Source organism: Phascolarctos cinereus, unplaced genomic scaffold (assembly GCF_003287225.1).
Source record: "Phascolarctos cinereus isolate Bilbo 61053 unplaced genomic scaffold, phaCin_HiC Scaffold_4;HRSCAF=312, whole genome shotgun sequence".
Classification (NCBI taxonomy): Eukaryota; Metazoa; Chordata; class Mammalia; order Diprotodontia; family Phascolarctidae; genus Phascolarctos; species Phascolarctos cinereus.
In genome coordinates, this window is record NW_027555847.1 from 362,566,019 (window position 1) to 362,579,402 (window position 13,384).

The window sequence follows — 13,384 nt, forward strand, 5'->3', positions numbered from 1 at the left end:
GCTTGCATCATGTAGCAGAAAGAGGCTTGGACTTTGAATCAGACCTGGATTGCAGTCTAAACTGACATTTATTATCCATAAATCAATAAGCATATCACAGATTTTTTTTTAAAGTTCCTTTTTCAAATCTTAAAAAAACCAAACCAAAACCCTTTATTAAAGTACCTACTGTGTGCCAGGCTCTGGCTAGCTCTGGAGGATACAAACACAAAAAATGAGACAGACTTTTCCCTCAAGGAGCTTACATTCTGCTAGGGGAGGGTTAAACAGACAGAATATAGGCAAAATAAATAGTGATTTGAGGCATGGGGGAGGAGGGGTAACATACAGGAAATCAAGGAAAAGCCCCATGAAGGAGGTGGCAGGTATGTCTGTGGACAAGCTCTTGATCTCTCTGACCCTCAATATCTGGATATATTAGTTATTTCTAGCACTGCCTTTCCACAGGATTGTTATAAGTACAGTGCTTGGTAAACTTTCAAACAATATACAGGGCATCCCAAAAGTCTTCATGCAGTTTTAAATTTTAAAGCTTAAAACCGCACAAAGACTTTTGGGATGCACTGTGTAAATGTGAGCAATGACTATGCTCATTGAGGAAAGCCTTTGCTGTCTCTGGCCTCTCACCTGGCTGTTTCTTCTGGACTCATTCCAATTCCTTTCTCACTGGTCAGGAATAGGAAGTACAGAAGAGCAGCTGAGGGCAGCCCTGAAGTATGACCCCTGTCTGCCTTCTGCTTTCCCTGGGGGACTTCACAGGATGAGTAGAACTCCAATTCCAAATGAATAGCACAGAACTATGATCTACCTATTCAGCTGTATTTACTGCATGTACTTTAGTCACTAAAATTTTCTATCCTAGAGCCAGTTGTTTTATTTCAGCCTTCACTCCCTTCCACGGTGACATGTTTTGTTTTTCTAAAGTCAGCATAGCTGACCCCAAAGTCCTGTGAAGTTTGCAGCCTCCCCAGCCATTGGTGGTAGCTTGTCACTGTGCTTCATCAGTTCTCCAGGGCAGCATTTCACACTTAGCCCTCTGCCAGGGCCCCACCAGCGTCAATCACACCTACTGCAGAAACAACCTCAAATTTCATCACAGTGATGCTAAAATACACTCCACTTTGCTCGATGACCTAGCCAATTGAAGGGCAGGCAAAAATGCTCCTCCTTTCGAACTTTCCCAAGGACTTTCTAGGAAGAGAGATTCATTCCTGAAAATAAACATAGCTTCTCATTGGCCAGACCCTGCAAAAGGACCCTAAATCTTGTGTTCCAAATCCCAGGCCTGGGACTTTAGTCCATGAGAGCCCCTCCCAGCATCAGCCCTCCTCAAAAGATTCCTGGACAAAAAGTTGTGAAAAGTAAGTATGCACGCTTCGGTCTTTACACCTGAAATGACTTGTGCTTTAGAAATATAGCTACTCATATTTTTTTAGAGGGGTGTAAAAGCAGGTGGAATGCCATAAAATAGAACCAAATGAAGGAAGAAGCAAGGGCTAGTTTGTGGATTTCCCTATGCGTTGTTTTAGTTTACCATATTCCCAATAATATTTTCTAAGTTTAATATAACTCTGATCCAATTTGAAGAGGAAATTCTTGCTTAGCCTTAACTAAGGGTATTTTTTTGTAATTCTCTATAGTTGAATCAGCAATGAAAACAAGAAGAAAACATAGGTGAAGAAATAACCACTATGCCAATTGTAGAGGCAATTATTTAGCTAATTTAGGCTTCACAAACTTTGACCTGAATTTATCCGTGTTATTTAGGCCAGGAAGTCTTCTTTTCTTGGAGTTATCTGGCAATTCCCACTTTTTGTATAGCCCTATAATGCCAACTGCAGGTAGTGGGAATTGCCAGAAGGCTTTCAGACAATGAAAATAGATTAATTTGAGCTTGCAAAATGTCAGTACAGAGATTCTGCATTTGTGGCAAAATAGAACCAAAAGAAAAAGGTGGTAAAATGGCAATACCATAATCTTGCTTGTTTATGAACCTATCTAAACTTTAAAACTGCCCTGATTAAAGGTGTCAGTTACAGGCGTCTGGCAATCATTTAAAAATAGATAAAAGCAGAACAACATTGCTTGGACTGCTGCTGTAATTACTATCCATTACCTTTTCCTTAACTAAAGGTATACTTCATCTTTGAAGATTAAAAAATGAATTCTTTGGATGGTGTTACAGCCTTACTCCTTTGAAGGCATGTATAATGCATTTCATGAAAGTACATTGAATCAAGGTAAGGATAACATGAAAAATAATATTTCTGCTGGAAAGCTTAGGAACTGAAATCTAAGATAAAGGCATCATTCTGGATTGACATAATCTATATGGTGGCTAAAAAGCATTTTTTCACTACAGTGAGATTCAGACATTTGCAAACAGAATGCAAGCATGCAAATTAAATGAATTTTAGGCATCAGATGACCCTTTCTGTTTGAGTTATTTAAAACTTTACTCACAGCCCTTGTGAGTAAATTTTTAAAAATAATATTATTTGACATAAGAAATGTGGTATATTTAGTGTAGGAATTTTTTTTTCTTGAGGTGGGAAGACTAGCATTCTCTTATTTTGTAATTTTAAAACATTGTTCCTTAATTGAATTTCATTTTTTAAAATGCCTCATATGTATGCATATATGTATGTATATGTGTGTATATGCACATATATTTATGTACTTTATGGTAAATGTTCTAATTTTCTAATGTGAGTATTTGGTCTTTCCCTTACTTTTTTTTCATAAATGTAAAAAAACTTTAATATTTTTCCAATAAAAATTCTGCAAATGTGTGAGATAATGAACGAAGCAAATGAGTAATTAGAATATAAAATTTGGTTTATTTTAGTTATTAGGAAAATTAAGCTATTTTCAGTAATATATACAAGAATATAATTAAAATATTGTATTCAAGTGCTATGCCTAAGTAAATAACAAATTATCTTGATAGGAATACAAGTGATATGCTTTTTATGTTCAAAATTTTAAAAATATAGATGAGAATTTTTTAAAAATATAAACTTAGATGACAGAGAAGTATAAATTATCATAGAATCATAAGACTGAAATATCTCAGATCTGTTCCGAATGTATACGTACAACATAAGGTAAATAATTAGAATTTAAAACCTCCTGTGGACATTGAAGAATTGGTTTAATCTTTCCTATGCAAACAAAATAAGCTATATCTAAATTATATTATCTTCTCTGGTTAAAAAGCAAAGCAAAGCTCATTAAATCTATTCAACCTAAAGGTGACATTTGGGTGAGGATAAAAGGATAGAGAAATAAGTGTGACATAACTGGGAGTATTCTACAGAACACCAAATTGGCTGGGTAATGTGAACAATGCTTTCTGAAAAGATGTTACAATTGATGTAGAGGTAAAAGATAGGACTAAAATATTTTTAAGGACTCTCTCAGCTATAAAATTTTATTATTCTAGTAGTGATGAAGGATTTCAAGTATATGTTGGAATTTTCATTTTTACAAAGCAGCACATCTGATAAATACATTAGATGCTTTACTGATGACTTCATGCCTTGGAGAACAGAGGAAGCAAGTAATTGCCACTATGAACTCAATTCTAATAAAAAACAATTGATTGGTGAAGTGGAAGGTGACAAATACCTGAGGACAATGCAACTACTTCATCTTAGAGTTTGTAAGAGCAAAATAAAAGAATGCAGGACATAATCAGACATATATACCTAGACTTTAGGAAAATAGGTATAAGAAAAGTAAGAGAAAAGATAGGAATGGTTCCACAGCCAGAATCTCTAAAAGGAAAGACAGCTCTAAAGAACAGAGAGGCTCTAACACATGAAAATTTGACAATACAATTGTAACCTGTGGCTCAAAGACTATTTGCATCACTTTTTTCACTGGTGGAGATTGATTACTAAATGCTTCTTCTTGTGTGAGGGCAAATTTAATGAGAATCTGAGAGAAGACAGGTCTTAGACTTCCAACTTCCAGCATCAAGAGAGAAGATTCTTTTCAGAGAAAGGTCCCTGAAGGTAGAGAAAGACTCTGGGAAGAAAAGAGCCTACACATAGCATGTGGGAAAGGGGCACAGAGTAATCAAGCTTCACTAGTGAGGAAAGCCTTATATTAAGAGGGATTTAAGCAGCATGTTCCACAATGACAAATGATCCTGAGAAGGAAGAAAAGGGAGATGCAACTAAGGGATTAGTGTGACTGCTGCACAGGTCTCAGATTTTGAAAGGAAGTGTACAAGGTATGGAAGGAAAGGCACGTGATCAAGGATGACTAGACAAGTGGCATGAACCTGTAATAATAGTATCAGCATGGTTAAAACCAAAAATAAACAAAGGGTTGCAAAATCTTATATGAATGATAAAAGAGTTCTTTTAGGTTTATTTGGGAGAAGAAAAAGAAGAAGGAAGGGATAGGCTCACTGTTTGGGGCAGATGATTTAAAGTTAACGTATGACAAAGAGAAAGCAAGGGCATCAGCTTCTACTCTCCTGCCATCTTCTCCACCAGTCTTCAAACTGGAGAACAAAAATTATGATGAGTGGGAAAATGAAGGCTGAGCTAGGTGAGGAGACAGTGGCATAAGAGCACCTGGCCACTTTAAATGAACTCAGATCTCCCTTTTAAAGAACTTACAGATATGAGTAAAAACAAAATAATGCGAAACAATAACGAATGTCTCACTGTTAATATAATGAAAAATAATGGAAGAAAAGGAAAGGTTACCGAGGTCTGATGCTAGGAGAAGTATGGTACAGTGCAAAGAATACTAGATTTAATATCAGAGGACCTGAGTTTGAGTCCTGGATCCGTTACTTATTACTTATGTTGGTCGGTGGGATACAAAAACACAAAGGAAACAGTCCTTGTACTCAAGGAACTTACATCCTACCCGTGAGAGAAAACACGCGCACACACACACACACACACACACACACACACACACACACACGCAAGTTTGGTACAAGGAGAGATATAATGAAGGAGAGAGATCAGGGAAGTCTTTACAAAGGAGGTGAGCACCTGAGCTCTATAATCCTTGAAGGAATACAGATTCTGAGATGCAGGAGGAATGCATTCAAGGTATAGGGGACAATTTCAATAGCTTCACAGAGATGAGAGGTGGATTGCTAGGTACCATGGTGGATAAAGCCATAGATTTAGAATCAAGAAGACATGAGTTCAAATCCTGTCTCACACACTTACTAATTTTGTAACTTTGGGCAAGTCATTTAACCTGGTTTAGCCTCAGTTTCCTCATCTGTTATAGTATCTACTTCACAGAATTCTGGTGAGAATCACCTGAGAAAATATATCTAAAAAACTTTGAAAACCTTAAAGTGCTATATGAATGTTAGCTATTATTATTATTACTACTCTTATTGTTAAGTTTGTGAACAGCTAGTAGGGAAAGTAGAGTTCATGAAGAAAAATTGTATTAAAAAAAAAGGCAAGGTAAGCAGGAGCTAGATTGTGGAGATGAAGCCAGATGTCACTCAGCTTTCTATTATATACATATTTGAAAAGCACAGAGTTTGCATCTTTGTCTAAGTAATAAAAAAAAAATCTAAAAATTTTACTTCTTTTGTTGGACCGGTAGATCAAGAGAAGGTTGCCTGCTTAGTATACATTGGTTTCAGCCAGGTATTTGGTACCATCTCTCTTAATATCCTTTTGGACAATCTAGAGAAATGTGGGCCAGATGATTGTAGTTCTGTAGATTGACTTGCAATTGAATATTGTCACCAAAGTGTGGATTCATGGATTGCCCAATATAGAAGAATGGTTTCTAATAGCATGTTACTGAGTTTTGTTCTTGACCCACAAGTTGCAAGATTGAGTAATCCCATACAGAGAATAGAATGAAAAGGTCTAGATAGGGTCAACTGGGGCTGTATCCAAAAATTATACACTTTGATAAGGCAAGTTCTCCTGAAGGATGGATCCAAGAAATTACTGGAGAGGAGAGACCTCTCCTTTCTTGGAGAATTTATCAAAGATAGCCTCTGGGACGAGCGATCCTGATAATCATGGATGTATAGCTGAAGCTGTTATTTTAAAAATCTATTCCCCTGTTTTATGATACCAGCTGTTTAGGGATGGTAATGAAGGTAGAAAATCCAAATATGGTGACAACAGGCCCAGTCTTGGACTTTCCTTGCAGTAATATGTGTACCCAATCAGAGGTAATGGTACAAGTAGAAGTATAGGAAAGAAGAATATGTCTCTAAGAACCTTAATATTGTCTATAGTGGTTGCGAACTTAACTAGCATTACAAACCCATATCCTGAATAAACATAGATTATAAGGGCAAACATCTTGTCCTTAGATGGAGGAAGAGGACCAATATGATTAATTTGCCAATCAGAGACAAGTTGAGAATCACATGGGATCATATCATACTGATCCTTGAAAGGTAGACACTCTGACTGGCATGAAAAGTATCATTAGGTAGAAGTGACTACATCATTTTTAGTTAAGGGTATCATATGATGCCTTGAGGCAGCTGGATGATATACTGGATAGAGCACTGCACCTGAGCTAGAGCCAGGAAGACCTGACTTCAAACCCAGTCTCAAATACTTGTTAGCTGTGTGATGCTGGGCAAATCATTTAATTCTGTTTGTTTCAGTTTTCTCATCTGTAAAATGGAGATGATAATATTAGCACCTAACTCCTTGGGCTGTTGTGAGCATCAAAATGAAATTATATTTTTAAAGTGTTGTTGCAACCTTAACGTGATATATAAGTGATAGTGATGATGATGATGATGATATTGTCAGTGTCTCAGAACCCTTTAGATATCTGGTGTATCCTCCCCTCTAAGCCACAGTAACTTAGGCATATCAATCCACATAGTCAGGGAAGAGAGAGAGAGGGGTGAGGGTCAGCCATCACCCTAGGGAGACTCATTTCAACAATCTCTAAAATCTAGACACAAAGACTTGTTTGGAAGGACTGAGAAAGTAGGGTGGGAACTTTGAGGGATGTACTAAATATTGGTAGGGGAGAAAGACCCATACTACCCTAGTCCTGGATGTCTTGATACAATTTTACCAACACTCTTGTAGGCTGATCATCAATTTCCTTATCCACTCTGTGTTTTAAAAGCTATAACCATGATTCTCTAACCTAACATGGCAATAAGCATCTTGAATAACTTAATCAACAAATATTTGTCAGTTGCCTACTATGTGCCAGGCAGAATGGGCAGATCAGCTGAAGCAGGTGCTGTGGAACACTTAGAGCTTGGTCAGATATTGAATACACCAAGGTCTTCCAGTGCATCTCAGGCCATTGCCAGTTGAAGTGACTTTTGACTTGCCACTGGACTTTGGTGACTGTGGAAGAGAGAGGGAGGTTGATGACTTTGTACAACTCTGCCTTACTTAAATCCAATTCACCAGCAAGTCAAGACATCACCCTGAGATGTCACTGGTCTTCTTTGAAAATGAAGGACAAACAATAACAACAATATGCCAGGCACTGGACTCCCTTGGACTAGTCCAGTCTTTCTCAGCTGGTTAGAAAATGATGGCTAAAATAAGGAAAGGAGTCAATGCTCTCCCCACATCCGTTTTCTTTGGCCAACCTACTTATTTACTGCATATGGGCCCTGGATGTGGAATAATAAATCAGCCAGCATTTATTATTCACCTATTATGTTTCAGAAACAGTTCCTGCCCTCAAGAAGCTTACATTCTATTGGTGAAGCAACTGACATAAATAAAGATATTCAAAGTGAATACAAGAGCACACAGCAGCTGGGAAGATCAGGAAAAACTTCTAATAGAAGGTGGCACTTGAGAATAATTTTGAAGAAAACAAGGGATTCCAAGAGATGGAAGGGAGATGGTTGTGTATGGAGCACAGCTGATACAAAGACCAGAGACTGGAGAAGAGGCATGTGTAAAGCTGTATTCTGCCTCAGATCCTCCTCCTTCTCCTCCTTTGTCTCAAATTCCACAAAGTTTATTCCTTTAATTTAGGTCCCTCCTAAATACAAATTTCCTACCAATAAAGCAACCTTTTTGATTCTATTAAGGCAAATGTACTTAGCACTTCACTGAATCTTGTGGTCTCATGAAAGAAGATACTCTCTCCACTGGTGGAACCTCTCCACATGTCCTCACCCTTTGTTCTTCTTGTCTATGAGTTGGGATCAATCCTTTATTGAGGATCTACCCCTCTGTAACCCTCTGCTGGAGTGTTTCTTCTGTTACTTTTTTTTTTTGTGATGAGGCAGTTGGGGTTAAGTGACTTGCCCAAGGTCACACATCTAGTAAGTGTCAAGTGTCTGAGGCTGGATTTGAACTCAGGTCCTCCTGACTCCAAGGCCGGAGTTTCATCCACTGTGCCACCTACCTGCCCCCTCTCTTACTTTTATAGAAGTGGTTCACTTCCTCCAAAAGTTTACTGGACCTTAAACAAAGTTCTTACATTGAATGTCAGCTGTTAAAAATGGTAATAGCTAGAATTTGTGTGTATGTTAAGGATTCCTAAGCACTTTACAAATTTCTCATTTTAGCCTCACAGCATCCCTGGGAGGTAGGTGCTATTTTTAATGCCCATTTTACAGATAAGGAAATTGAAGGAGGCATATGTTAAGTAATTTGCCTAGACTCCCACAGCTGGTAAGTATGACTCTGGGAACTCAGGTCTTCCTGACTCCAGGTCCAGCACTTTATCCACTGTGCCACCTACCTGCCTGATAATAATTATTATTATATATGCACACATAAACAAACATAAATATATCATACATGTATATAAACATAATTGATGTCATACTTTTAAGATTTACAATGCACTTTACAAATATTATTTCCTTTGATCCTCACAACAACCCTGGGAAGTAGGTACTATTATTATCTTCATTTTACAGGGGAAGAAATTAAGGCAAATAGAGATTAAGTGACTTTCCCAGAGTCACAAAGCCAGTAAGTGTGTGAAGCAAGATTCAAACTCAGGTCTTTCTGACTCCAGTTCCAGCACTCTATCCCTCTGTGCCGTCTAAGCTGCTACAATTCTTAGCATCCTTAAGCCTCTCCTCCCGCATTCCACCAACCTCTTATGGAAGAGGCAGGAGGTGGCCTGGTTTGTATTTTTAGCTATTCTGTGGATCACCCAAAGCCAAATAATTCATTACCTATTAGTTATAATTTATTTCATACTTAGCTAGGTTGATCTTTGGGGATCAGACAAAGTTTATTGCTGAGACTATAATTGAAGCCTTTTTACTAAGGTAGAAATCACCAGTCCTTATGCATTGTTGGCACTGACTTTGGGAATTCAAGATCATATCCATGCTACTGAGGCACCAGAGGAAGATTTTTCCAAGGAGAAATCATGTACATTTTAGCATGAATGGCAGTTTGGAAAGAAGGTTTTTGATTGGCGGGAGTGAAAGTGCAAGAATGATCGAACAAGAGGTTGGGAAATATTGCCATAAAGGACATAAGATGAAAAAGAGAGTAGGGTTGAGGGAACCTGAAAATTAAACTTGGATATAATAGTCAGCAACTTATGGACAAAAAACACTTTAAAATAATGATAGTAATAGCTAACAATTATACAGTTTTAGGATTTGCAAAGCATTTTACATATATTATCTCATTTGATCCTCTCAACAACTCTATGAAGTAGGTGGCTATTATTATCCTTATTTTTGGGATTAGGAAACTGAGGGTAGGAAAGGTATTTGAAAATCTGCTTCATTATTTTAGTTGTGCAATATACATTTATAGTAACACAATCTTGCTTGCTTTCCCTATCCTAGTCCTTAAAAGGCAAAGAAGCAGGACAGCCAGGACAATCAGTGTCCAATCTTTCCATGTTTTGGACTAGAAGTCAGGATACCGAAGTCTGAATTCTTGTTATTACTTTAAATAATTGCTGTGTCAAATAAATGACTATCTCTTTAGAGCTCAGTTTTCTTATTCATTAAATGGTGGTTGTCCCAGGAGAGAAGCCTTCCACCCATCACATTCTATGATTTTAACTCCCCTAGACTTACTCTTTCTCTGCTCCAATCCCTATTATATTCCTTCAGAATAGCCCTAAACCAACCTGTCCCACTACATAGTTGAAGAGTGTTGCCTTCACTAATTTTCATTAGAAGGGGCATGTAATAGGCTTAGAGGTTTAGAATTGGAAGTTTTCTTAGAAATATTGAATCCAACCCCCTCATTTTGCAAATGATAAAACCAAATCTATAGAGGTTAAGTAACCTACCCAGGGCCAAAAATTAGTAATTGTGTGAGGCAACATTTGCAGGTCTTCTTGACTCCAAGTCCAACAATATATCAACTACATAATCAACTACATTCAGTCTTAAGGATTATTCTGCATAAGCAGGACCCAGCTTACCTACAGTGAGAAATTATTTCTACTGCAACATTAACAATCAGCTCCTAAGTATCTGTTCTTTTTCTATGTGTTGTCTGGGCCCCATTACCCGTCACCTGGGGGTGACACGTGGCCTTTGTCCCAGAAGCACTTCTCCTTGCTGACAGCAACCACAGGCTCGTGACCACAGGGAAGGGAACCCCATTTAGGTGGATTTACCATCTAAGATTAGCTAACACCCCACCACTGTTCCCTTCCCTTCATCCCAGTATCTTCAGGTTGACTGTACATGTTGGATTTACTCTCCAGCAGAGTTAAATTCAGATTAAAATAGCTACAATTAATAAACCTCTTAGCTTTTATCTGCAATGATTCTTAGCCTCAAAGAAAGCCTCAAATAACCCTCCTTAGCTATCATCCTTCTTCCCTGGGTACAGTCAGTGCCCTGTGGTTGCGATATGTGCTAACCGAGATGATGAGAGGAGTCAAATGAAGTGCTTTTCTCAGTATTTTAGCATATGAGCAACTGAGTGAAAAGACATAAGTGACCCGGGTCGACATGGTTCTGATAACTTTGTTTGTTCTGTCATTCTCTTACCTTGATTCTGGGGAGAGGGAGAGATGAGAGCTGTCTCCTTAATAACAATGGCAGGGTAGGAATTACAAAATAAAGGGAAATTCTTTTTATGGGTTGATAGGAATACCATTAAAGTTAGCCACATGCTTAAAAAAAATCAAGATTAGGATAACTCAAATGAAAAGAAGGTTACTGACTGAAAGGTGTAAGGTCTCTTTAAATGTGATGATTGGGATTTCATAGTTACCTTTTCTACCATCATTTTTGAAGTAATTGACTTATTCCTGACAAATTTGATACACTATTGAAGGGTAAAATATACTTTTGTTTATTGGTGATTATTTAAAGCTACTTCCTTTGTTTCATATGACTTATTTCCCTTGCACCTCAGTTTCTATGGTCTAGCCAAATCTGACTCTTCCACTAGCTGACCCTGAACAAGTCACTTAACCTTGTTTGCCTCAGTATCCTCACCTGTAAAATGAGCTGGAAAAGGAAATAGCAAACCATTCCAGTATCTTTGCCAAGAAAACCCCAAATGGGGTCATGAAGAGTCAGACATGACTGAATAACACAACATTTTATAGACGAGGAAACTGAAATTCAGAGGACTTGCATGACTTGCACAAGGTTCTGCATGTAGGAAGTTATAGGTCTTCTTGTTCCAAGTCCAGGGCTTCTAGCCCTACATTGTGCTAGACAGACACTGCCCTTAAGGACCTTATAAACTACTAACAAGGTGTGTGTGTGTCTGTGTCTGTGTCTGCAGCCCGGGATAAAGTATGTGCTATTATTAAGTAAACTGAGGCAAAGAGAAGTTAAATGACTTGCCCACATTCACATATAACTACTTAGGAGGGAAAGTAGGTAAAGGTTCTTGTATGTTTGGGAGGATTTTCTATTGTATCAAAAATATTACATCAACAAAAAGTTGTTCCTCATAAGAAGCAGCATTGGTAAGTATGTTAAATGAAAACATAAACAAAACAAACAAAAAAGAACAAAAAGCCTTTTCTGCAATTAGGTTTTAGATGCTGAGTAACTATGATACGAGAGAGAATGTCATAAGCACATAGGAAATATTCAAAGTGCTACAAGAAGTTGGAGAAAGGATTGGTCATTTTCAGGGGTCAGGGGAGCTGGTTTATGGAGGAGAGAGAACCTGAGCTGGGACTTACAGAAAATGATGAATCTCTACAGGCAGAGATAGCGCTTCTGTTCTATACTTGGGGGATACAATATGCGGCTCCTGATACTGATACGAGCTTAGCTGTCGTTGGTGTTCAGTAATTTTTCAGTCATGTCTGACTCTTCGTGACTCTATTTGGAGTTTTCTTGGCAAAGATCCTAGAGTGGCCATTTTCTTCTCCAGCTCATTTTACAGATGAGAGGAACTGAGGTACTCAGGGTTAAGTGACTTTCCCAGGGTCATACAGCTAGTAAGTGTCTGGGGACAGACATGAACTCGGAAAGATGAGTCTTCCCAAATAGGCCTGGCACTCTACCCACTGAGTCACCTAGATGCTAATAATAGCTAACATTTATCTAACACCTACTGTGTGCCAGACACTATACTAAGTGCTTTACAAATATTATCTCATTGGAGCTAAATGATCAAAGGCCCTGAAATAGGAAACACACGTTGGGGGTAAACACAGAGAATAGGAGTAGTCCAAACTGGGGACAAGTATGAGATAGGGCGAGACAGGTAGTTTGGAGCCTTGGGACAGCCTTGAATACTAGGATAAAGACTTTATACTTTATTCAGGAGGCAAGAGGGAGCCATCAAAAGTTTTTGAGCAAAGCAGTTCCGTGATCCAAATCATGCATTAGGAAGATCAGCACAAGAGCAGTGTGTTGGAGGGAGAAGCAGAGAAGATATGTTTCAGTATAGAACAGACTGTTAGTCTCAGGTGAATCCCTTCATCTCATTTCCACCAATTTTTTCCTCTCCATCTTAGTTATAAGTACTCAAAGATTTTGCTAGTCTAAAGGTAAGAAAAACCGTTATCTGGAAGTCTGTACAAAAACAGGTAGAAGGCTGAATTTGACCCATGGGAAGTACCCCTGTGCTAGTGTGTAGCATGGTACCTGGCATGAAGTAGGCACTACAGAAAGCTGATTAACTTACTAGCTTTGACTTTAGGAAAGCTCATCATGTCCATTACCCAACGGAGATGATTCCCCTAAGTAACACTGATGGTATAGAGTTATCGTCTCTTTAATTCACTAAAATTTGAATATATTCCAGAATCTAATATGAAGAACCATTAACAAAGAAGACTTTATTCCCTCAGATTTACATGGCATGAAAGGATGACAGACTCTGAGCTGGCCCCGAGGAGTGCTCTGTGTTTCCTATCAACTTTGCCTTCTCAAAAGGTTCCTGAGAAGTCAGATCTTGTTCTTCGCTGCACAATATCTGGTAATTATCACAGGCTAATCAGCATCTAAAACCTA

At 38.2% G+C, this 13,384-nt stretch overlaps 1 protein-coding gene across 2 annotated transcripts in view; it reads left to right on the forward strand.

Annotated features, from left to right (window-relative positions):
- Positions 1-1,094: 1,094 nt before the first annotated feature.
- ALPK2 (alpha kinase 2) overlaps positions 1,095-13,384 on the forward strand; it is a 169,383-nt gene continuing 157,093 nt past the window's right edge. Inside the window, exons 1-2 of one of the 2 annotated variants that reach the window (XM_078153240.1) lie at positions 1,095-1,361; positions 13,222-13,349. In XM_078153240.1, the coding sequence (XP_078009366.1) occupies positions 13,241-13,349 (109 nt within the window). In that variant the 5' untranslated portion in view covers positions 1,095-1,361; positions 13,222-13,240. The remainder of the gene's footprint in view (positions 1,362-13,221; positions 13,350-13,384) is intronic. The other variant, XM_020994853.2, reaches the window with a different exon arrangement.